The sequence below is a fragment of the Phyllostomus hastatus genome, unplaced genomic scaffold (assembly GCF_019186645.2).
Source record: "Phyllostomus hastatus isolate PE091 unplaced genomic scaffold, TTU_PhHast_1.1 phas_scaffold_93, whole genome shotgun sequence".
Taxonomy (NCBI): Eukaryota; Metazoa; Chordata; class Mammalia; order Chiroptera; family Phyllostomidae; genus Phyllostomus; species Phyllostomus hastatus.
In genome coordinates this window covers 19,218,505-19,243,330 of record NW_025334042.1, presented here as the reverse complement: position 1 = coordinate 19,243,330, position 24,826 = coordinate 19,218,505, and the positions used below count along the sequence as shown (strand labels likewise).

The following is a 24,826-nucleotide window of genomic DNA, read 5'->3' as shown; positions in this document are numbered from 1 at the left end:
AACTCCTGGGAGGTAGGCTTGTTATTAGTATCCCCATTTCACAGATTATTAACAAATTGAGCTGGGACTAGAAAGCATCTCCTTTGTCCAGACTCAAGTTTAAAGCCCTGATACTTACAGAATTTTCTACTTCTTGTAAATAGAAGATAAATAAAATGGGATAAGTTCTGTGCCCTTCAGGTGTTTACAATCAAATATAATTCATAGGATAAAAGTCCTAGAACACTTGCTATATGACATGTAAATAGCACTGATTGCTAAAGAGTAAGCAAGAGGAACTGAGTACTGAGAGAACTGATACATTTATTGATCATTTATGAACTCTGTGCTGGGTCCCTTTACTGTACAAGAGGTTATGTGTATAGTGTCTATAACACACAGTTAGCACCTGCATTAATATTACCATTCCAATGCTGAGACTCTTTGGAGAAGTCATAGGTGTTTGTTTGTTTAAATAGTCTTCCCTACTAGATTCTAAGCTCCTAAAAGAAGCTAATGGTGATGAAGAAAGACGATGATAGAGAAAGATGAATTATTTAATAGAATTCATCAGGAAAAAGCTAACTGCCAAGGCTAGAGTTTTGAATTGAATTATTTGGTAGAGGAAGGAAAAAGAAGCCGAGTCAACTGAATCTGTATGTTTGGAGAAGTAGTTAGTACTTACCAAATATGTCATTAAAAACTATGAGCTATCGCCCTGGCTCGTGTGGCTCAGTGAAGTGAGTGCGGGCCTGAGAATCAAAGGGTGGCCAGTTCAATTCCCAGTCAGAGCACATGCCTGGGTTGCGGGCCAGGTCCCACTAAAGGGTGCAAATGAGAGGCAACCACACACTGATGTTTCTCTCTCTCTTTCTCACTTCCTTCCCCTCTCTCTAAAAATAAGTAAATAAAATCTTTAAAAAAAAAACAGACTATGAGATATCCTGATGAATGAGTTTTCCTAGTTCTTCCCACCATTTACAACCCCATTCCACCCCATTACCCTCCTCCATTCCTCCATCAAGGGGCGCTAGACCCTCTGTCTTTCTTATGTAATCCAATTGATGCAAAGAGCAGGCAGGAAGGCATAGAGAGACAGAGAGCTAGATGGAAGTTGCCAAGGTACTCATGTCAGTGGCCCCAGAATCTCTGTTTTTAAAGAATTCCATGAAAAGCTATGCCCTTTTTCCCTAGCAACCCAAACCAGGTGAGTTTCCAAGTAAGCTCTTTTTGTTGTTAAGCCTATTTCTCTTCTCTTGAAATTTAAATTCTTTCTGAGCTCTGAAGATAAAGGTGCAAAAGAGGCGGAGGCCTGGACTCCCCGATAGCTACTAAGCGACGGGTAGCGGAGGCACTCTTCCGTAACTAGAAAAAGTGGAGAAACCCGCGCCCCCAAGAGGCCTCAACGCCCAGAGCGGCAAGACCGCCCCGCCCCGCCCCCACCCCCCGCTGAGGAATATCACAGTCAGTGCGGCAGATGAACTACAACTCCCAGTGCGCCTCGCGGCCCTCCGGAGTTACGCAACTCTTGCTGATTGGCCGCAGGGAATATTTGAAAGGAGGGGCTGGCGCGGAGACGAAGGTTGCATTTTGGATCCTTGCAGAGTACTCAGTCTGGCGGGTAAGTCTTAGACCTGGAAAGGTGGGGACTTCTGGAGCAGTAAGGTCCGGAGGAACTCATGAGCCTGTTTACGCACCGAGGTGAATGGGGTTCCCAAAACTGACTTGAGGGAAAGGCGGGGACAGCTCTGCCAGGGATGGTCGGGAGATCTCGGCACGCCCTGGTAGGTGTTGAAGAGCTCTGTGGAGGCCTCCTGTGTGGGGCTTGGGGTGATGGGAGGGTAGTGAGGCCAGGGGTCGGTCTGGAAGAAGAAAAAGCGTAAGTGTCGGTTTATAATGGGAGCCTGGCGTCCTGGCCTGGGCTTTTTTCCGTTAAGATTTCTGAAGGGATTCATTAACCCCTTCTCGTGTCCTTCATTTAACTCCACTACGAATCTTCTCTGCACTCTCTAGTCTATCTCCTTCCCCCTAGCCACCACCCTCTCCCCGGTGCCATGAGGAACTTCAAAGGAGTCAACTTTGGGACACTGCTAAGCAGCCGGAAGGAGGCTGAAGAGTTGCTGTCTGACCTGAAGGTAGGGGTGCTGTCTGGCTGTGGATACACCTGGCTTTCCAGGCTGAGCCGGTTTTTTTGTTTGTTTGTTTTTTGACCGATTGGTAGCAACTCCATTTCTAGTTCCTTCCTCATCCCTTTCTCTTTGTATCATTCACATCTTCCTCTCCTCCTAGGAGTTCCTGTCCAAACTTCCAGCCGGTTCTTCCAACTGCAGATTTGATGCGGAGAGGAGACAAACTTGTGATGCCATCCTAAGGGCTTGCAACCAGCAGCTGACTGCCAAGCTGCCTTGTCATAGGCACTTGGATAGCCTGCTGGAGCTGGCAGAACTGGCTTGCAATGGCTACTTGGTGTCCAACCCCCAGGGTCCACCCCTCTACCTGGAACGGATTCTCTTCATCTTTCTGCGGAATGTTGCTGCACAGGGAATCCCAGAGGCCACACTTCGACTAGCTCAGCTCCTCCATGCCTGCTTGGAGCAGTGTTCTCGCCAAGCTGCTCCCCAGGACTATGAGGCTGTGGCTCTGGGCAGCTTTTCTCTGCTTTGGAAAGGGGCAGAAGCCCTGGCGGAGCGGCGAGCTGCCTACTCAGCTCGGATGAAGGCCTTAAGCTTTCTAGTACTGTTAGAGGATGAGAGTACCCCTTGTGAGGTCCCTCACTTTGCTTCTCCAACAGCCTGTCGAGTGGTAGCTGCCCATCAGCAATTTGATGCCAGTGGGCATGGTTTGAGTGAAGCAGATGCTGATTTCCTAGATGATCTGCTCTCCAGGCATGTGATTAAAGCCTTAGTGGATGAGAAAAGGAACTCTCCTAGTTCTCTTTCCCCCCAGAGGGCCCTCTGTCTCTTGGAGCTCACCCTGGAACACTGCCGTCGCCTCTGCTGGAGCCACCTCCATGCCAAAGCTGTCAGGGTGGTAGAGAAGGCCCAAGATTACCTAAGGAACACCAGCCTGGCTCCCAGCCTCCAGCTGTGCCAGCTGGGGGTAAAACTGCTACAGGTCAGGGAGGGAGGACCCCAGGCAGTGGCCAAGCTTCTGATCAAGGCATCAGCTATCCTGAACAGCAGTATGGAGGCACCGTCACCCCCACTGCGGGCATTGTATGACAGCTGCCAGTTCTTCCTCTCAGGCCTGGAGCGAGGCACCAAGGGGCGCTTCGGACCTGATGCTATTCTGGGCTTCTTTGCTTTTCTTGGCGGGTACTGCTCCCTCATTCGGCAGCTGCAGGATGGCGTGAGTTGACCTGGAGAAAGGGTGGGAATATGGTTCTGTGGACTCACTATCAGGTTGGGATCTTTGGTAAGATCTAGAAGCTCTGGCTTCCCCCTTGGCAAGCTGCTTTCTGGACCATGCAGCCTAGTCTATCCTGAGAGGGCAGTGGTCTCTCCTGCTGTCCTTCCTACTCTCCGGGCTGTGTCTGTTCTCCAGGACTCTGTGCCAGTCTTTAGCGTGGAGCTCACGCTTTATCTCTGTCCCTGAAACCAACCTTCCCCTTCTTCTTCAGGTCTGTGGGGACTCCTCCAAGCAGCAGCAGTCCTTGGTTCAGATGCAATTTCAGGGACTTCACCTCTATACTGTGGTGGTTTATGACTTTGCTCAAGGCTGTAAGGTACCTACTGGGAACGAAAAATCCTGGACACATCCTAGGGTCTGGGGTTGCTCAGCTGCCCTCAGTAGAGCTTTGGGGTGGCTTTGGGTTTGGGATGGGGTGGGTGTTACCATGTACCTATTATGTCTCCTCTCACCCTCAAACCCTTCTTTCTTGCCTTCAGGTAACTGATTTGGCTGATCTGTCCCAGCTAGTGGAAAGTTGCAGATCTACTGTGTTCTGGATGCTGGATGCCTTACAGGGCCTGTCAGGCCTAGAGTTGACTGACTACCTGGGGATGACTGGTCAGTGCCCAAGGGCCCAGATACAGGCTTCTTGGGAGGGTCATCACTCATGAGGCAGGCAAATAGCACTTGCTGGATGGTTCTGACCCCTGTGGGGACTCCTTATGGTTTAAGGAGGGAATGAAAAAGGTGTTTATAAATATTGGTTACTCTATATTTAACAACAGAAGAGAAGTGAGGAGACTAACTTAAAATAGTAGACACTAATTTTTTTCTCATTGACTTTGAAATCTGATTTGGTATTTGTCTCATGAAAATGTTTGTACCTGAAATGCAACTTTATGATCTTTCTACATATTTAAATTTTAAAGAATATTTACAACTTATTTTTTTTAAAACCAGGTGAAACATGGTTCAAAATTCAAATTGCATAAAAGGGCATACAGTAAAAAGCTTCTCTCCCACATCCTGGTTGGGGGGAAAGATCATAAACAGGAGAATAATTGAATTGTCAACATGTTAGTGATCAGAAATATGGGGGAAAGGAAAAGTGGAGCAGGGGCAGCATAAGGGAATTAGGAGTTCAAGGTGAGTGAGTGGGGCAAGTTACCATTTAAAACACAATGGTCAAGGTGAGCCTCATTGAGAGGGTGACATGAGCAAAACTTGGAGGATGTGAGGGAGTTGGCTATATAGACACCTGGGAAAGGACATCCCTGGCAGAGGAAATAGCCAGAGCCAAGGCCTTAAATGTCGGAGTGGGTCTGGTGTCTTCAAAAAATAGCAAGGAAACAATATAGATAGCTTCAGTAGAATGAGGGAAGAAGAGAGAAGTAAGGGGCAGGCCAGAGTATTTCCCTAAAATGCTGACCTTTGGAGCAAAATGAAGACAGAGATTGGCATGTGAGGAGAGATGAGCCCCGTTTGGGAATGAGGACTCTGCTTTTATAAAACAAGTGCAGAGGGCACGGCTGGTGTGGGAGGCATGGGCGGACTTGGAGCAGGAAGAGGAGTGCTGCCTCTTTCTCATTCCCTAGCAATAGGGGTTCCTGTCTGATCTGGAAGCTGCTAAGCTGACCAAGGGTTAAGCTTCTCTCTACTGCCCCTCCAAGAGGAGAGGGCAGTGGGAACCATTCCTGTGGTCAACTGTCCTTTCTGTCTCCTGCAGCCTCTTACACCAGTAACCTGGCCTACAGTTTCTATAGTCACAAACTCTATGCAGAGGCCTGTGCCATCTCCGAGCCCTTCTGTCAGCACCTTGGCTTGGCGAAGCCAGGCACCTGTCCTGAGGTGCCTCCTGAGAAGGTACGAGGACAGGAAGGGAGGTCGTGTTGGGGGAAGAAAGGGGCTTGAGTAGCGTAAAAGGCCCTGCCAAAGACCCTGCCTTGGAGTAGGGAGTTAGCAGCTACATGTTGGCACCAGTACTTGGGACAGTATTTCTCAGACCTCACCTATACTGCCATTTACTTCATTTTTAAAAACTGACTCACTTTTTATACTTAGCTTCTTCCCAAGCCAGTGATTCTCAACCTTGTTGCACATTAGAATCACCTGAGTGAACTTTAAAACAAAAAACTCTCTAATGCCTGCCCTAAGCTAATCATATCCAATTGCATCAGAATCTCTGGTGCTGGAACCCAGGCAGCTAGACATTTAAAGTGTCCTCCTAAGTGGTCTTTTGGACAGCCAGAGTGCGAACCATTGTCTTAAAGCAAGACATAAAACAAGGGGTCAGCTGGACTGGCAAGCAAGGTGGGTCATAGAAGAAGGGTTTCATCATGAGGGCAGTGATGAGCTTCTAATGGATTTAAGTGGAGGCATGACGACAGACTGGCATCTTGTACTTTTCTGGCATCACTGTGATGAATAAACAGAGTGCAAGGACAACACTGGGGACCCAGGCTGCCCTAGCAGACCAGGCAGGAAAGGGTGGGCATCTGAACTGAAGCAGCTTCCCAAAGGATAGCTAGAAAGAACTGATGGGTGAAAGAAGTTGAAGGTTAATGTGCTAAATGGCTGTGGGGGAGGGAGAAGGAAGAGTCAGAGGATAGTCTTGCATTTCTGACTCAGGTGATTTGCTGAGATCATCACAGGAGGAGGAGGAGGTTTTCAGGGGTGCAGACAATGAATATGTAGATGGGACGATGGAAGCTTCCGGTGGTGAGCACCTATGGTATTTAGTTCTTAGGTGTCTGCTGCCTTGGGGCAGGGGTGTTGGTTGGAAACCTCCCCCATCCACCCCCACCAGGTGGTATATGTATTGTACTTGTGGATGCATGTCCTCTCCCACTGTACAGATTCATTGGGTCCCCTCTCTAGTTTGGTCTGTGCCCTTTCTCTGGTCAGTTGCATAGGTGCTTCCGGCTGCATGTAGAGAGTTTGAAGAAACTGGGTAAACAGGCTGATGGATGCAAGATGGTGACTTTGTGGCTGACAGCCCTGCAGCCCTGTGGCCCCAAACACATGGCTGAGCCAATCTCCTTCTGGGTCCGGGTTAAGATGGATGCGGCCAGAGCCGGAGACAAGGAGCTACAGCTGAGGTGAGTTGGAGGGAGGTGAGACAACCATGTTTGCCCCACGGCTATGGCTGGCTTTTTGTGCTCATGGTCACATTCATCCTCATGTCTGAAAAAGGCACTGAGTCCTCCATCATTGTTCACTGAGTGTCTGCTGTGTGCCAGCCACTGTGTTCGGTACTGGGGGAACTGTGGTGTCAGGCAGTGTTCTTGCTTTCACAACTGGAATCTTACGGAGCTCTCAGCAAACCAAAGCAGAGACTTCTTAGCATGGGGCAGAGGCTCTGTGTTTCAAGGACTTGCCAGGTGCTGAGCCCACTCTCTTTCAGGACTCTGCGAGACAGCCTGAGCACCTGGGACCCGGAGACTCTGTCTCTCCTGCTCAGGGAGGAGCTGCAGGCCTACAAATCAGTGCGGGCCAACACAGGGCAAGAACGGTTCAACGTCATCTGTGACCTTCTGGAACTGAGTCCTGAGGAGACACCAGCTGGGGCCTGGGCTCGAGCTACCCACCTGGTGGAACTGGCTCAGGTGCTCTGCTACCATGACTTTGCCCAGCAGACCGACTGGTAAGGAGCAAAGGTGGGGAGCCCACTCTTGCCTTCTTGCCTCTGACCCTTTGTGGAGCCTGTTTTCCCTCTCCATGTCCCTGAGCAACCCCTTCCATTTGTGGCCATGGGAGCCCATTCAAAGGGTGAAGCCAGCTTTTCTGCAGAAGGCTCTGATTAAGTTCATCCTCTCCCTATAGCTCTGCCCTGGATGCTATCCGGGAAGCCCTGCAGCTTCTGGAGTCTGTGAGGCCTGAGGCCCAGGCTGAAGATCAGCTCCTGGATGATAAAGCACAGGCCCTGCTGTGGCTCTACATCTGTACCCTAGAGGCCAAACTACAGGAAGTGCGTGTGGCTGCTGTGGGGCTGAGCAGCACTGGGTACAGGAATTGTTCCCCCCATGCCCTAAGTAAGCTGGCACTGGCCCTGTTTTTTACTCTGATCTCCCATCCAGGGTATCGAGCGGGATCGGAGAGCCCAGGCTCCTAGTAACCTGGAAGAATTTGAAGTCAATGACCTGAACTATGAAGATAAACTGCAGGAAGATCGTTTCCTATACAGTAACATTGCCTTCAACCTGGCAGCAGATGCTGGTGAGGGCCACGGACGTAGTGTAGTGGGATAGTCTCACTAAGGCTTCCTAAGAGCCAGACGGGTACCCCAGGTGTGGGAGAGGCTGGCCCTGTAGTCTGGGAGATGGTGGGCAACGGGCAGAGGGTGTTATGGAGAAAGCGGCATTCTGCCCAAATGGCTCATGCTGAGAGAATTGCTGGTCTCTTTCGTCTGACTTACAGCTCAGTCCAAATGCCTGGACCAAGCCCTGGCCCTGTGGAAAGAGGTGCTTACAAAGGGTCAGGCCCCCACCGTGCGGAGTCTCCAACAGACAGCAACCTCACTGCAGATCCTTGCAGCCCTCTATCAGCTGGTGGCAAAGGTAATGGGCAGGCATTGACAAAGACCAGAAACCCAGCACCTTCTACCTTTTTTGGCCTATGTTCCTGCTGAGAAGCCAAGTAACCCAGTGTGGACTCTATCACTAGCCTCTCTGAGTTTAAATCCAAGTCTCATCATTTTTTAGTGCATGGCCTTAGGCAAATTACTTAAACTTTCTAAGGCCAAGTTTCCTTATCTTTAAGATGAAGGTAATAGCTCTGGACAGGTAGTTCAATTGCTTAGAGTGTTGTCCTGATACGCCAAGGTTGCCAGTTCAATTCCAGGTCAGGGCACATATAAAAATCAACCAATGAATGCCTAATTAAGTGGAACAACAAATCTCTCTCCTGCCCCCTCCCTCTACAATCAATAAATTAAAATTTTAAAAATTAACTAAAATGAAGGTGATAATAATTACTTCATAGCATTGTTAGCATTTGATGAGATAATACATGGAAGATGTTGCACATAAAGAGAACACTCACATGTAAGCCATAATTATTATATTAATTATTAGATAATTTGATACCTATGTAACTCAAAAAACACATAAATGCCTATAGACATAGTTCTACATTTTTACATGTCAGAAGGTTTCACAGACTTCCCAAAGCTCTTCCCTGGGCTCCACATTAGGAACCTCTGAAAAAGAACATTGTACTTAAAGGACCTTTGTTACTGTGAGTCATTAAGTTGTATTTCTAGCACAAGGAGCCTGGGACACTGCCCCAGCCCTAGATTTGAGTCTGCCTCTACCACATACCTATTATGTGAATTTAGACAAGCAACTTAACCTATGTGATTCTCAGTTTCCTCATCTATTAAATTGGGATTAGGGTTGCTATGAAGATAAAATGAGTTGATGCATATAAACCTCTTGGCACAGTGCCTGGCACATAGTAAGCACACTCAGTAAGTCCCAGCTATTGATGATGACTGGCATCTGGGCTTTCCAACAGAAGGGGTAGGATGGTTTGCAGACCCCCTCACTGTTTTCCTCTCAGGTTCCCTGATGGTTACTCCCTGGGTAGTCACATTCCAGTCAGGCTCTGAGATCAGGCCAACACCCAGAGGGCTGGGGAGCAAAGGGTAGAAATGGAGGTTTGAGCAGGAGCTGGGTAACTTTATTGCTCCTGGCCAACCAGCCCCTGCAGGCTCTTGAGGTCCTCCTGCTTTTACGGATCGTGGCCCAGAGATTGGAGGATCACGCGAAGGCAGCTGGCTCCTCCTGCCACATTACCCAGCTCCTTCTGACACTCAGCTGTCCCAGCTATGCCCAGGTGAGTACCCAGCCTGCCTAGCCAGTGGGGCTGCAGGGGAGACATGGCTGTAGTAACCCATCTTTTCCCTGAAGAGATAGGATACTGAAGGGGCAGCTTCTGTGCCTTCTGCTGCCACATTTGGCTAGAGGCTTGTAAAGTGTATGCTGGTTGGGAGGCAGGTGTCTTCCTTCTCACTGCAAAACCAGTTCATTGAGCTTTACAGATTCTGCATCAGGAATGTGATGCTAGTCTTGTATTCCCCACTTATTTCTGTTGCCCTGGTTGATCTTTTCTGGCTCACTTAGGACTATTATAATGTCTCCTAGTTGGTTTCCTTGCCTCCAGTTTTTCCCTTTTGCACTTTTGACTACTACCTGTGGGGGTCTTTTTAGGCACAGATCTGATTTAATCTATTTCCTGTTTAAAGGATTTAATTGACTTCTTCATTAATTGAAGGGTGCTGTCCAAATCCTTCACTTTGGTTTTTTTTTTATTATATTTTATTGATTATGCTATTACAGTTGTCCTGATTTTTCCCCCTTTGTCCCCTCCAGCCAACACCCCCCACTCCCTCAGGCAATTCCCCCACCATTGTTCACATCCATGGGTCATGCCTGTAAGTTCTTTGGCTACTTCATTTCCTATACTGTACTTTACATCCCCATGGCTATGCTGTAGCTATCTATTTGTACTTCTTAATCCCCTCACCTCTTCACCTACTCCCCCACATACCCATCCCATCTGGCAACCATCAAAATACTGTCTGTATCCATGACTCTGTCTCTGTTCTTCTTGTTTACTTAAATTGTTTTTTAGATTCAGCTGTTGATAGATATGTATTTTTGTTATTTTATTGTTGATAGTTTGATCTTTTTCTTAAATCTCTTTAATATTTCATATAATAATGGTTTGGTGATGATGAACTCCTTTAGTTTTTTTCTTGTCTGGGAAGCTCTTTATCTGCCTTTTGATTCTAAATTATAGCTTTACTATATAGAGTATTCTTGGCTGTATGTCCCTGCTTTTCATAACTTTGAATATTTCTTTTTTTTTAATATATTTTATTGATTATGCTATTATAGTTGTCCCATTCCCCCCCTTCACTCCCCTCCACCCTGCACACCCTCTCCCACCCACATTCCCTCCTTTAGTTCATGTCCATGTGTCATACTTATAAGTTCTTTATCTTCTACATTTCTCATACTATTCTTACCCTCCCCTGTCTATTTTCAACCTACAATCTATGCTACTTATTCTCTGTACCTTTTCCCTCTCTCTCTTCCTCCCACTCCCCTGTTGCTAACCCTCCATATGATCTCCATTTCTGTGGTTCTGTTCCTTTTCTAGTTGTTTGCTTAGTTTCTTTTGGTTTTGCTTTAGGTGTGGTCGTTAATAATTGTGTTTGCTGTCCTTTTACTATACATGTTTTTTTTTTTTTTATCTTCTTTTCTTAGATCAATCCCTTTAACATTTCATAAAATAAGGGCTTGGCGATGATGAACTCCTCTAACTTGACCTTATCTGAGAAGTACTTTATCTGCCCTTCCATTCTAAATGAAAGCTTTGCTGGATAGAGTAATCTGGGATATAGGTCCTTGTCTTTCATGACTTGGAATACTTCTTTCCAGCCCCTTCTTGCCTATAAGGTCTCTTGTGAGAAATCAGCTAACAGTCTGATGGGAACTCCTTTGTAGGTTACTGTCCCCTTATCTCTTGCTGCTTCTAGGATTCTCTCCTTCATTTTTACCTTGGCTAATGTAATGATGATGTGCCTTGGTGTGTTTCTTCTTGGGTCCAACTTCTTTGGGACTCTCTGAGCTTCCTGGACTTCCTGGAAGTCTATTTCCTTTGCCAGAACGGGGAAGTTCTCCTTTATTATTTGTTCATATACGTGTTCAATCTGTTGCTTTTCCTCTTCCCCTTCTGGTACCCCTATAATTCGGATGTTGGAATGTTTAAAGATGTCCTGGAGGTTCCTAAGCTTCTCCTCATTTTTTCGAATTCTTATTTCTCCATTCTTTCCTGCTTGGTTGTTTCTTCCTTCTGGTCCACTCTATTGTTTTGAGTCCCAGTTTCCCTCCCATCACTATTGGTTCCCTGTACATTTTCCTTCATTTCTTTTATGGTAACCTGCATTTGTTCATCTAATTTGTGACCAAATCAACCAATTCTGTGAGCTTCCTGATCACCAGTGTTTTGAACTGTGCATCTGATAGGTTAGCTATTTCTTGGTCGCTCAAAAGGATGAGTTCTGGGGCACTGATTTGTTCTGTTTGAGCCATCTCTCTCTCTCTCTCTCTCTCTCTCTCTCTCTCTCTCTCTTTTTTTAGTTTGGTTGCTCCTGTTACAGTGAGGGGCGGAGCCTTAGGTGTTCTCCAGGGCTGGGCACCCCAGTCGCTAGATTGTGACTTGTATGTGAGGGCGGAGTCGAGAGGGAACAATGGCTGTAGCTCCGTTCTCCGTGGGACTTCAGTCCCTTCCCTGGGATCCTGGGTTGCGCGCTCTACCCTGGTCCACAATTGCTGCCTCACTGGGTCTGCCAGCTGCCGCTTGCGCACTCAGGGTCTGCTCGCTGCGTTGTTGTGCGTCCCAGATGCCTTACGGGCTCCCGGTTGGTTGCCTTATGCGCCCAATTCTCCCTGTTCTCCACGCCGTGCCCCGTGCCCGGCTGCTTGTCTCTGCCCCTCCTACTGGTCTGAATGAATGGGTCTATTTTAACTTCTTGGCTGTCCGATTTCCATTCAGATAAATTTTCTGTCAGTTCTGGGTGTTATTCTGCCTCTAAATTGTTGTTGTTCCAATCTTGGTTGTGCGTGGAGGTACAGTGCATCCACCTATGCCTCCATCTTGGCCAGAAGTCTGTATCCTTCATTTCTGACTGGATCTTTTTTATGCTGTTGAGGTCCTCACTAAGTTCCTTGAGCATCCTGGTAACCAGTGTTTTGAACTCTGCATCTGATAGATTGTTTATCTCCATTTCGTTTAGTTCTTTTTCTGGAATTTTGATGTGTTCTTTCATTTGGGCCATGTTTGTCTCCTCGTTTTGTCAGGCCCCCTGTGTTTGTTTCTATGTATAAGGTAGAGCTGCTTTGGTTCCGTGTCTTGGTAGTGTGGCCTAATATGGAAGGTGTCCTGTAGGGTCCAGTGGCACAGCCTCCAAAATCACCCAAGCTGGGTCTTCAAGGTATGCCCCTGGTGTGAGCTGAGTACACCCTCCCCTTGTACTTGAGTCTTGGTTGCTGTTGGCAGGTCAATGGGATGAACTTACCCAGGCCAGTCAGCTACAAGGACTGGCAGTGACCACTGACCACCAAGCTCTGCCCTCTGTGGAGGATCAGCTGTGCAGGGACAGCGTGGTGGTGCTCCAACCTGGTCTGTAGCTGTTCACTGGGTGCACTGGCCGTGGGGTTTGCTGGGTGGTGCAGACCAAGGTTAGCTCCCACCCATGTTTTTTCTGGGGTCCCCCCTGCCTGACATATAAAGCAATCTGAGATGGCTGCTACTTATGCTGGGCTTGGAGATTCCCAGGCAAAACCAAGCTGTGAATCTAGGCTGGCTGCTGCTAGTGCCAGGCTTGTGGCTCCCTGAGGCCAGTTGTTGCTTGTTTGAGAGGATTTAGGAAGTTGTGAAGCATGAGCCAAGACCAGCCATTGGTTCGGAAAAGCAGCTTGGGGGGTCCATAAGTTGGGTAGGGTGGAGTCTCTGGGGATATCCAAGGTGGGTCAAATAGTGTTAGCCAGGTTGATGGAGTTTCAGATACAGCACTAGCTTGCTGGCTCTGTTGGGGGAGGGTTTAGAAAAGGGACAGTGGCCTCTGCTCGTGTTGACGTTTCTCCCTGTGTGTCACTGGTGCCTTTCAAGCTGCTACCCTGGTGCTGGAGGAGCTCAGAGGGAGTGAGTGTGAGTAGGTGAGTCTGTGTGTGGGTTCTTTAAGAGGAACTGCTTGGGACTTCAGCAGTTTCTTCCACTGACTTAATCCCCACTGGTTTTTGCAGCTAGAAGTTGTGGGGACTTATCTTCCTGGTACTGGAACCCTTGGCTGGGGGGCTGGAAATCTTGCTCCCAAGATTTCCTTCCCAAATTTCACAAGGGTGATGAACCAGCTGGTTTCTTGTCTATGCCCTTCCTACCAGTCTGGATGGATGTGGTTTCTTTAATTCTGTAATTACCAGACTTCCATTCAACTTGGTTTCTGATGGTTTTGAGTGATGGTTGTTCTATGTTTCAGTTGTAATTTTGATGTGATTGTGAGAGGAGGTGAGTCGTGTCTGCCAACACTGCCATCTTAATCGGCAGTCCTGACCCTTCACTTTGTGTCAACACCTTCTGTATCCTGGTTCACACTTTTCCTGGACACTGTCTACCACGAACCTTACACTGATCTGTGCCATTACTTTATATTCGTCGTGCATGCCTCTCTGTCTTTGGTTGTATTAGATTCTCCACTCTAAAGGCACCCTCTCCCCTCCCCTTTTTTTCATTCAGTAAACCTGTACTTTCTTTTCAAGGCTGAGCTCAATTCTTCCCTCCTCCATAAAGCATTTTACATGTCCTCTTCTTCCAGGGCAGAATCAGCCACTTTCCCTGAGCCCCCACAGCACCAACAGCATTGTTTCATGATTACATCATATTGCCTGTGCACCTACTGCATTGCGAGCCCTTAGTTGGAAGGTTCTGCTTATTCCTCATTTGCTTTGTCTTTCTTTCAGAATGGTTAACCTAAAGGTGCTCAATGAATATTTTAGTGAGTAACTCCTATGTAGATTATAATATTTGAAATAATATTTAATTGCACACGTCTGGCATTTTTCTTGCGAATGCTTTAATCCACTTTAATTTGAAGGCTCTGGCTGCCTTCAAACGGCATGTCCTCACCAGCATGCTCACCCCCTCATTGCTCCCTTAGTTACACCTGGAAGAGGCAGAATCAAGCCTGAAGCTTCTGGATCATGACACTGACACGTACCTGCTCCTTTCCTTGACCTGTGACCTACTGAGAAGTCAGCTTTACTATGCATGCCACAAGGTATTTCTCACTTTGTTATACCCAAAGGCCATGGGTATTGGAAGGATTTTAGGATTTTCTAGATATTTGTCTTGTTTCTGAAGTTTCCCTGGCGCTATGAAGAATATTCCTGACTCTAAGAAGCAGTACTGTTTCCCAGCTTTGTCCTCCAGTGAACTGGACACCAGTGCTCCTCTAACAGAGATACTTTCCATTTCATTTTTTTCAGTTTCCTCAGGGACAAGGGGGAAGGCCTCCCTGAATAAAAACTGGGATGACACTGGAGCCCTAGACTGAAATCCAGTGGGATCCTAAAGGCCTGAGTTTTCTCATACAATAGCTGTGTGACTTTTCTGAGTCTTATGCCCTCTCTTGTCCCAGTTTTCTTTATAGCTTTTATCATTCTTAAAAGCCCGGGATTGGGCCAAGGGATCTCCAGGGGCGTCTCAAGCTCTAAATTGCCCATCTGACCTCACTGCTCTGCTCTGGTTTCCCCTCCCTCTTCCAGGTGACAGAGGGCGCCTCTCTGTTGCTGTCCGTGCTTCAGGACCCTGCCCTCCAGAGGTCATCCAAGGCCTGGTACTTGCTGCGTGTCCAGACCCTGCATCTGGTGGCAGTCTACCTTAGCCTCTCCTCAGACAGCCTCTCAGCCTCCCTGTGGGAGCAGCTCTGTGCCCAAGGTGAAGGAATAGAATGAATGGCCATCCTTGGTTGATGTGTGTGGTTTGTGCACTGTCATCTCTTCTCAGACCTTGTCCCCTCTGCTGTCTAGCTTTGTGGATGAGCCTACTTGGAAGCTTCATAGAGTAGGCCTGGGATAGCAGATGAGTTTCAATTCTACTGACTCTAATCAATTGCCTAGTGACTGCCTGAAATGCTATACTGACAAGGTTTCTGAGACCCTAATGTGGTCTCAGGTTGTTCTGTGATTGATTAGCTCTGTCTGCCTTAGGTGCACAAACAGAAGAGTTGCAGCATACTTTGCATTTGCTATCTTAATAGTTAAAGGTGGTGGAAGTTCAGGTCAATCATCTCCCTTCTTGTCCCCTCCTCCTTTACCTGCACAGGCTGGCAGACACCTGAGATAGCACTCATTGACTCCCATAAGCTTCTCCGAAGCATCATCCTCCTGCTCATGGGCAGCGATGTGCTCTCGGCTCAAAAAGCAGCCGCGGAGACACCATTTCTGGACTATGGTGAGTCTGAGGAGGAGAGCAAGGCCATGTGGGAATGAAGAAACTAGATGGTAGGCCTGGCAGTTTTGTCTCCAGAAGATCCAGGCTGTGACTAAGTGATCAGGGTCTTGCCTGTCTCCTTTGCTGCAGGTGAAAATTTGGTACAGAAATGGCAGGTGCTTACAGAGGTGCTGAGATGCTCTGAGAAGTTGGTCTCCCGCCTGGGCCACCTGGGTAGTGTGAGTGAAGCCAAGGCCTTTTGCTTGGAGGCTCTGAAACTCACAACGAAGTTACAGATACCACGCCAGTGAGTACAGAGACCAAGAGGATGCCAGTTCTGGAACCTCAGTACCTATGCCCATGATTGTGGGTTCCTAGAGTATTCCATAGATAATAACGTCAGCCTGTGTGGGGGCTGGTGGAAGAATGCATTCTGTGGCCTAATAAGTGGAAAATGCTGAGTGAATCAGTGTTTGATTTCTTCATTTCCTATAGGACTTCGCATGTCCTCCAGAATGCTAATACACATTATAAATCTCCAAGTGGGAGATCTAGTACAGTGTTTCCCTAAATCTTTTTGCCCATAGGATCCTTTATTACTATTTTTTTTATTTTTATTTTTTGAGGAATGCAGTTTGGAAAATCCTGTCCTCACACACAAGAATGAGTTGATTTGAGAGAGCAGTATAGGGGCCTCTCCCCAGGGAGCCTGAGGCTGGAAGAGAATGAGATGGCTGTGCCTGGGAAAGGAGGAAAGGGGCTCTCCAGGAAGGCAAGAGTTCCAATAAGTGGTTGTTACCTCCTCTCCCAATAAGGTGTGCCCTGTTCCTGGTGCTGAAGGGGGAGCTAGAACTGGCACGCAATGACATCGACCTCTGTCAGTCGGACCTGCGGCAGGTTTTGTTCTTGCTGGAGTCTTGCACAGGTGAGCAGCCGTGCCCCCGTGTCCATGGGCAATGGTAAGGGTGGCACACACACTATGTAACACATCTTTATGTGGCAGGGTTTGGCCTCCTTCTAAACAGACTTCTGGTCCCAGGGCAAAGCTCTCTTTACTTCAGTCAGACCATTGGTGTCCCTCCTTCAGATAGCCTGTCTAGGACTAACTCTATCTGGTTCTAGTTTCAGTGCTAATATACTCTGGCTATTTAAGTAAATTTAAGTAAAATTTAAAATTCAGTTCCTTAGTCATTTACCACACTTCACAATGCTAGTGGCTGTTGTATTGGACAGCACAAATGGAGCGTCCTCAGAAGGCTTAAGCTAATAATAAAATATTGTATTTATGATGCTTTTTTTTTTATCAACCACTTCTACCTCTAGTATTTCATTTGACCTACACAATACCCTGGTAAGTCAAGTAGGAACAGATTTTTTTTTTTTTTTTCATTTGTAAAATGAGAAAGTTGAGAAATTCAATGTTTTGGGCCAGAATCATGGGGCTAGTTGGGACAGAAGCCAGGATTAAGAACTGGGCCTCCTGCCCTAGCCAGTTGGTTGGTTGGAGCACTGTCCTGTGCACTGAAAGGTCATGGGTTGGATTCTCGGTCAGAGCACATGCTTCGGTTGTGGGTTCGGTCCCCAGTCGGGGTGTGTATGGAAGGCAGCCAATTGATGTTTCTCCCTCACACTGATATCTCTCTCTTTCTCCCAAATCAATAAATGTATCCTTGGGTGAGGATTTTTAGAACAAAGAAAAGAAAAATAGGGGCCTTCTGGTGCTGGCCTGCTTTCCAGATTCACACAGTCTTCTAAGCTGCAAATAATGGGGTTTTGTGCTATGTTGGTCCATTATTGGAAGAAAGGAAAGTATTAGGGATTTTGTCAAAAAAGTAGTCTGTACTAATATTTAGTATGTTAGTACAATAATATACATAAGTAATTAGTAAGTAATTAACTCATATGTTAGGGAGTTGGGCCCTGGGGTAGCTCAATAATAACTTGGCATTTCTCCTAGTTTTGTAATGCTTGTTCTGCTCTCTCCTCAGAGTTTTGTGGACTAGCCCAGCACCCAGATTCTGTGAAGAAAATCCACTTGCAGAAGGGGAAGAAGCAGGCCCGGGTCCCCTGTCCTCTAGAGCCCTCAGAGGAGGAGCTCTTCCTAAGAGGCCCTGTTCTGGAGCTGGTGGCCACTGTGGCCAAGGAACCTGGCCCCATAGCACCTTCCACTAACTCCTCCCCAGTCCTAAAAACAAAGCCCCAGCCCAGCCCTGGCTTCCTGACCCATTTGCCCACCTGTGACTGCTCACTCTGTGTCAGCCCTCTCCTCTCAGCAGTGTGTCTGCGCTGGGTACTGGTCACCGCTGGGGTGAGCCTGGCCATGGGCCATCAGGCCCAGGGTCTGAATCTCCTTCAGGTTGTACTGAAGGGTTGCCCTGCAGCCGCTGAGCGCCTAGCCCAAGCTCTACAAGCTTCTCTGAATCGAAAAGTAGCCCCCTACCCTGTCCCGAGCCTCTTTGATGAGATCTTGGCTCAGGCATACACACAGCTGGCACAGGAAGGGCTGAGCCGGCCATCAAACAGCCTGGAGAAGGTCCTGGAGTCAGGGCTGAAGTTTGTGGCAGCAAGGATACCCCACCTGGAGCCCTGGCGAGCCAGCCTGCTCTTGATTCAGGCCCTTGCGAAGCTGACTGGCCTCAACTGCTGCACTACCCAACTTTTTGCTAGCTCCTGGGGCTGGCAGCCACCATCTATAAAGACTCCCCCAGGCTCAGAGCCCTCTAAGCTTAAAAGCCAAAAACAGTCCAGACGAGGGCGCCAGCAGGGGGTCTCTGCTCCCCTGCCCCTCCATAATCCCTCTCTGAAAGGTCTGGAAGGTGGGGGACCACCCTGTACACCTAAGCCCCCTGGCCGGCTTCGGCAGGCTGGCCCTCGTGTCCCTTTCACTGTGTTTGAAGAAGTTTCTCCTACAAAGAGCAAACCTGAGGTTCCCAAGGCCCCCAAGGTACAACAGAGGGTCCAGACGCGCCTGAAGGTGAGGTGGGACAGCGGCTAGCTGGTGTTGATGTTGGGTGGGGTTGGTCCTGGGGAAGAGTCCTGCAGAGCAGGTGTCTGTGGGATCGTTTCCCAGGGCCTGGTGGGACCTTTAGCTCTCCTATTGTCTGCAGGATCCCTACATGTTCCATGGGAAGAACTACTTCCCAGTCTACCTTTTACTTAGACAGAAGGCACTTTGCTTAACTCTAGGGTTCCTTTCCCTTTTCATCCTTCCTCCTCATCTTTTAGACCCCTCCCCTCTCCTCTTCCTCCTTCCACCCCAGGAGTTGCTGCCCCTGAGTGTGGCAGTGCATGTGGGAGGTTCATTTTTCAGTCTTCCCCATGGCCTCTGTGTTGGTTTCTCCACAACGCCACCTGCTGTCAGAGAATGTCTTGTCACTCAAGGCCCCTTGGTCCTTCTCCCTTTCATACCCATCCCAGGTGAACTTCAGTGATGACAGTGACTTGGAAGACCCAGTTGAGGCACAGCTTGCTGAGGGGCCCAAGAGGCGGGGCACTGCTTCTCGGGGCCAAGACTCAGGCCAGGCTAGGAAGGGCCGGAGCTTGAAGACTGGTGTGGTGGCTGCCTCAGGTGGCGGCTCTGAGCACTCTGGTCCCAGTGGCAGGAGCCGGAGGGCCAAGAAGGTGGCATCAGGATATTGTGAGGAACTGGGCCCTGAGATTATGAGGACCATTCCTGAGGAGGAGCTGACTGACAACCAGATGGAAATGAGCTTTGAGATCCTCAGGGGCTCTGATGGCGAAGACTCAGCCTCGGGTACAATGGCAGGGTGGGGAGGTGGAGGTGCATATGTTTGGGGGAGGCTGCCCTGGGGCCAAAGCGCAAGAAATAAATGGCACCAAAGACAGTTCTTTTGTTGGCGCTGGACTGGACCCTAGGAGGGAAAGCAAAGGGGATGGCAGGAGTAGGGAGCTCCACAGAGAAATCCTGCTCTCTCCCCAGATGGGAAAACACCAGCCTCGGGGCCTGACACAGCCATAGGGGAATGTGAGGTGTTGAGACGGGATTCCAGCAAAGAGGAGCTGTGCATCCCGTGCTCGGACAAGAAGAGAGACAAGGATCTCGGTCCTCGGCTCCGACACCCCTCAGCTCCTGTAGCCATTGGTGAGGTCTGGTCACTTGGGGAGGGCTGAGCCTCTGGGTCTTTTGATGCCAATGCTTTTTTAGTCTGTCCTTGTCTCTGGCTTTGGATCCGGTAGCTTTTGAACCTGGGTTTGAATTCCAGCCCTCTTTCTACTACCTGTGTGCAAGTTACTCAACCTCCCTGAGCTTCTTTTGACTTAACTGTAAAGTGGTTTTGAGGAGGACAGGGCAAGCTGATGCATGTGAGTTATGTAGCATCCTACTTGGCAGGTTGCCCTTTGTAAATGGCAGCTGCTACTTTACAAGTGGGAGATGAGATAGGGATTTCTTCTTGGCAAGTTCCTATCAGCTGGGAGGTAGATTTGTGTGTAGCAAGTGTCTTGACCTTCCTCTAGGTATCTCTACCCTGGATTCCATCTGTGACTCACTGAGCATTGCTTTCCGTGGAGTCATTCACTGCCCTCCTAGTGGGCTCTACGCTCATCTCTGTCGCTTCCTGGCCTTGTGCCTGGGCCAGCAGGATCCCTATGCCACTGCCTTCCTTGTCACCGAGTCTGTTTCTATCACCTGTCGCCACCAGCTGCTCACCCACCTCCACAGGCAGCTCAGGTGAGTGTCCACCATCTCTAAGGCTTATTCAGGGGCAGACTAGAGGGAGGGTCCAGACTATGAAGGAGGGAGAACTCACCCCTCCTTGTGTTGCTTGCAGTAAGGCCCAGAAGCACCAAAGATCACTTGAAGTAACAGACCAGCTACAGGGGTTGAGCCTCCAGGAGAAGCCTGGAGATGTCCCCCTGGCCCGCATCCAGCACCTCTTCTCATTCAGGACATTGGGATCTGGCCATTTTCCCCAGCCTGAGAAGGAGAGCTTCCATCAGTGCCTGACTCTGATCCCCAGTGGTATGGTGACAGGCTTCGGCTGGCTCTCCTGTTCTTTCATTCACCTTCTTACTCAAGAGTTGGGTGACAGTGTTGAAGGCATTGGTTAGCTCACATAGATTCATGATCCTTATGGAAGGGCCTGTCATACCTTTTCATTGATTAGTCATTTTCTTACTCTCACCAAGCAGACATCCCCTACATCTGGAAGCTTTTTTTTTTTAACTTTAACTTTGAGTTCCAAGCCAATTAAATGTCTTTTATTCAGCGTACGTTCAGATGTCCACGGGCTCCGCATGCTGACATGAAACACATTAACAGACTGTTTGAGCATGTCCTTCTGTGCAGGGCCCTTTGTTATTCTCTGTGAGGGACACAAAGAAGTACAAGACATGGCCTCTGTCCCCAGGAGCTGTTACGGCAAGTGAGAATACCTTGAACTCTAGTGACCAAGGCAGACTTCTTAGAGCTGTCTTGAGTGATAGACAGGGACTGAGGGTGGAAGACGTTGAAAGGAATTCCTTGTAATAGCTGAAATGACTCTGGGTGTGTTCTGTGTGTCAGGGGTGACTGTGTGTGTATTGGCCCTGGCCACGCTCCAGCCTGGAACGGTGGGCAACACCCTCCTGCTGACCCGACTGGAAAAAGACAATCCCCCAGTCACTGTACAGATCCCCACTGCCCAGAACAAGGTACGTTTCCTGGGCCAGGGAGCAAAGTTGGACTAGGGTAACTTCTGGTCAAACTGCTCACATTCTGTGACTGGTGATCACGTGAACAAGCAGAAATCTCACAGCCCCATCTCCCAAAGCTTCCTCTTAGCTCGGCCCTGAAAGAGTTTGATGCCATCCAGAAGGAACAGAAAGAAAACAGCAGCTGTACTGACAAGCGAGAATGGTGGACAGGGCGGCTGGAACTGGACCGTAGGATGGAGGTGTGTGCCCTCAGGGTGGGGTGGGGTCAGGCCTAGAAATAACCTGGGGGTGCCAGTGTCTTCCCACTCAGGGGTGCCAGGTCAGTGCTAAGCTGCTTCGAATCTTTCTGGAATTGTAGGCCTAAATAAAAAATTATGCCACTTGGGAAGGACTTTAAACAAGAGCCCACACATTGAAGGGGTTAAGGCAATGGAACATTTAAAGGTACATACAAGAAAAAGGACTTAAGCCCAAGTATCAGCTTCCCAGCTTTAGCTTTCATGGCCTACCTGTTCACAGATATGTAACAGATGATCTCACCTATACTCCCCTCAAGTCTCAGCAAATGAGAAATGTCTCTAGCTCCTTGTCTCTTATGACTGGCAGAAAGATATGTAAGATAAATCCACACATTGGAAAACCCATTTCCTCATCTCCAAAATGTTGGTGCTCATGGGGGAAGAAACTTAGCTTCATCTCAGACTGAAGGTCCTATTCTTCTGCATCAGGTTCTCATCACTTCCCTAGAGAAGGAGGTGCTGGGCTGCTGGAGGGGGCTATTGCTGCCATTCACTGAGGACCCTGGCCCTGCCCAGGAGGCCTCCCACCTGCAAGAGCTGCTGCAGGAATGTGGCTGGAAATACCCTGACCCTACTCTGCTGAAAGTGAGTTGAGAAATCAGGGAAGGGGAAGAAGCTAGACTTAACTCCTTCCCACCTGCCACCGCGAGTGGAAATGGAAGCTATGGCACTCACTGACCAGTCTTCCCCTACAGGTCATGCTCAGTGGTGCCAGTACTCTCACCCCCCAGGACATTCAGGCCCTGGCCTATGGGCTGTGCCCTGCCCAGCCAGAACGAGCTCAAAAACTCCTGAGTGAGGCAATAGGACGTCTACAGGGGCAAACAATACCAAGCAGTAGGCACCTTGTCTTAGTGCTGGACAAGGTAAGGAGCTAAGGACCTGAGAGGCAGTATCTACTGGGCAGTGGGCACCAACTCACCCCCACCCCATCTGACTCCTGCGTATGCCTGTGTAGAGACCATAACCTCTGAGTGCTTTTTACCCAGGACCTGCAGAAGCTGCCATGGGAGAGCATGCCCAGCCTCCGAGCACTGTCTGTCACTCGGCTACCCTCCTTCCGCTTCCTGCTCAGCTATGCTATCATCAGAGAGGTAAGGTTCAGGGAGTGTGGACTGCAGATAATTGGTGGTGATTGGGAAGGTAGGAGAGGGTCTTGGAAAGAGATGGAATGGGGCTTGGAGTTTTTTGGCCCTCCGGTCAGACCAGGATCCTAATCACTAGTGTCTCCTCCTCAGTCTGGGGCCTCACCAGTGCTGAGCCAAGGGGTAGATCCGCGCAGTACCTTCTATGTTCTGAACCCTCACAATAACCTGTCAAGCACAGAGGAGCAGTTTCGGGCCACTTTTAGCAGGTCAGGAGGATAAGAGTGAAAAACGGGATGGGGAAGGGTAGCAACAACATACAGGCAATGTTGTAGCCCACCTTTTCCCTAGTATTCCCTGTGCCCAACTTGCAGCATGACCCCTACTCTTAACTCCGGCAGTGAATCTGGCTGGAAAGGAGTGGTTGGGGAGGTGCCGAGCCTGGAACTGGTGCAGGAAGCCCTGACGGAGCGTGACCTATATATGTGAGTGCTTAGGGCAGGAAGAGAAACAGCCCCAGAGGAGGGTATTGCTTTGATTTGCTTTGGGGCTTTAAAGCCCCTGGCTGACACAAGACACAGAGCAGAGGCCTAGTACGGCTAGGTCAAACTCATCTCACCTTCTGCTTTAGCTACGCAGGGCACGGGGCCGGTGCCCGCTTCCTGGATGGGCAGGCTGTTTTGCGGCTGAGCTGCCGGGCAGTGGCACTGCTGTTTGGCTGCAGCAGTGCAGCCCTGGCTGTGCATGGAAACCTAGAGGGGACTGGCATCGTGCTGAAGTATATCATGGCTGGCTGGTGAGTCTCAAGGGGCAAGGCCCATGTTAGGTCCCTACCCCCAGGTTCTTTCCTAGGTCTGAAGTCTAAATCCTTCCTCTTTTGTGCCCCACCTTCCTCCCATCCTAGTTCCCTAGGGCCATTAACCGGTTGCCGTCTTCTCTCCTCCTAGAGCTATGGGCCAAGGGACTTCCTCATTGGCTGTATCAGCTCTGCTCACCCACCACCACCATCAGTTGTGTTTTCCTATATATGCTGTTTTAGAGACCTTTGAATTTCTTCCTTCTTTTTTTCCCAGTCCTCTGTTTCTGGGTAACCTCTGGGATGTGACTGACCGTGACATTGACCGCTACACGGAGGCGCTGCTGCAGGGCTGGCTTGGAGCAGGCCCAGGAACCCCCATTCTCTACTATGTCAGTCAGGCCCGCCAGGCTCCCCGACTCAAGTATCTTATTGGGGCTGCACCTGTAGCCTACGGCTTGCCTGTCTCCCTGCGGTGACTCCTTAGAGCTGCCCTATCACTGGCAGAAGCCATGAGACTGTGTTATACCTCCCATGCTTAGATTTAACCCTCAGGATAAATATTTTTAAGTGATTTTCCCCAATATTTTATGTAAAACATTTCCTTGTAACTTAATATAATAAAGATTTCTAACAAATCATTTTGTGTAGTTCATCAGAAACATTTGAAGACAAGACTTTGCCACCGCCCACAGTGTGGTACAATAAACAGAACAACTTGCAGGACTTCCAGTCTGAGGGCGTTGGGAAGAAAGGCGAAAGCATAGGACAAAGCTGGGCCTGGCTGGGCCTCAAAGCTGAAAGAAAGGCATCAAGATGCTCTAAGCTGGGACAGAGTTGTCAAGAAGGGTAGAGATAGACCCACTGAATGTGCCTTGACCCAGCACCATCAGGTCTGACTTATCTTCTTGCCCTCAGGTGTCCTGGAGTGACACCAGCCTTAATACCTCAGTTCCCCTGCCCCTGACCCAGGTGAATGTTAAAGACCTCTGTTTTCTCCCTACATACAGCTGTTAACACTTGGCAGTGCACTTTGGCAGCAAGTTATGTGGGGTTCTGCTGCTGATGTATGGTTTTTCTCTCTCCAGTTAACATTTATTTCCTCAGAGCACATATCTTATACGTTCATGTAGCCCTCACATCTAGCACATAGTATAACATATGTATTGGCTAACAAACCTTGTGCTGTGCTTGTGGGTTGATAACATGCTTCCTTACTGTCCTCTCCACCTCCAGCTTCTCTTCTGCTTCACCTGCTCAAAGCACCAGTTTCCCGGTGCTACTCCCCTGACCAGAGAACTTCACAAGCCTCCTTGCCTGTCTGTCACTAGGTTTACACCACCCACGTGGAGCAGCCTGTGTTGCTTTGCAATGTTGTGGTTATAGCCTAAGTACTTTTACGGTTTTTAAATTCCAAAAAAATGGTCACCACTCTCCTTACTACCTCTCTGCCTTTCCTGCGGTGGTCTGGAAAGAACCTCATTATTTTCAAAATATGCCTGTTACACCTTCTAAAGTTAAGTTTTAAAAAAGGAATGTGTCACTTCCACAACAAAAATAAAGGGCACACTTAAAGCAGTTCTCTTCAGGCTACAAGGTGGCTTTCCCTCCTGATAGTCTTAAAT

The 24,826-nt window shown here is 48.8% G+C and overlaps 1 protein-coding gene across 2 annotated transcripts; it reads left to right on the top strand.

Annotated features, from left to right (window-relative positions):
* Positions 1-1,554: 1,554 nt before the first annotated feature.
* On the top strand, positions 1,555-23,827 carry ESPL1 (extra spindle pole bodies like 1, separase). 2 transcript variants are annotated; one of them, XM_045830154.1, is made up of 31 exons: positions 1,555-1,600; positions 2,012-2,114; positions 2,269-3,327; positions 3,599-3,703; positions 3,867-3,987; positions 5,096-5,232; positions 6,274-6,467; positions 6,773-7,012; positions 7,192-7,336; positions 7,446-7,584; positions 7,786-7,925; positions 9,070-9,204; positions 14,093-14,212; positions 14,700-14,871; positions 15,259-15,387; positions 15,517-15,673; positions 16,182-16,291; positions 17,355-18,340; positions 18,784-19,120; positions 19,307-19,468; positions 19,843-20,056; positions 20,157-20,347; positions 20,891-21,018; positions 21,138-21,260; positions 21,750-21,905; positions 22,016-22,186; positions 22,310-22,414; positions 22,559-22,674; positions 22,807-22,890; positions 23,037-23,201; positions 23,479-23,827. In XM_045830154.1, exons 2-31 carry the CDS (start codon positions 2,034-2,036, stop codon positions 23,678-23,680), a joined length of 6,324 nt encoding a protein of 2,107 aa, XP_045686110.1. In that variant the 5' UTR covers positions 1,555-1,600; positions 2,012-2,033; the 3' UTR covers positions 23,681-23,827. The 2 variants fall into 2 exon arrangements, with proteins under 2 accessions (XP_045686110.1, XP_045686111.1); XM_045830155.1 differs by lacking the exon at positions 1,555-1,600 and adding an exon at positions 1,606-1,680.
* Positions 23,828-24,826: the final 999 nt, after the last annotated feature.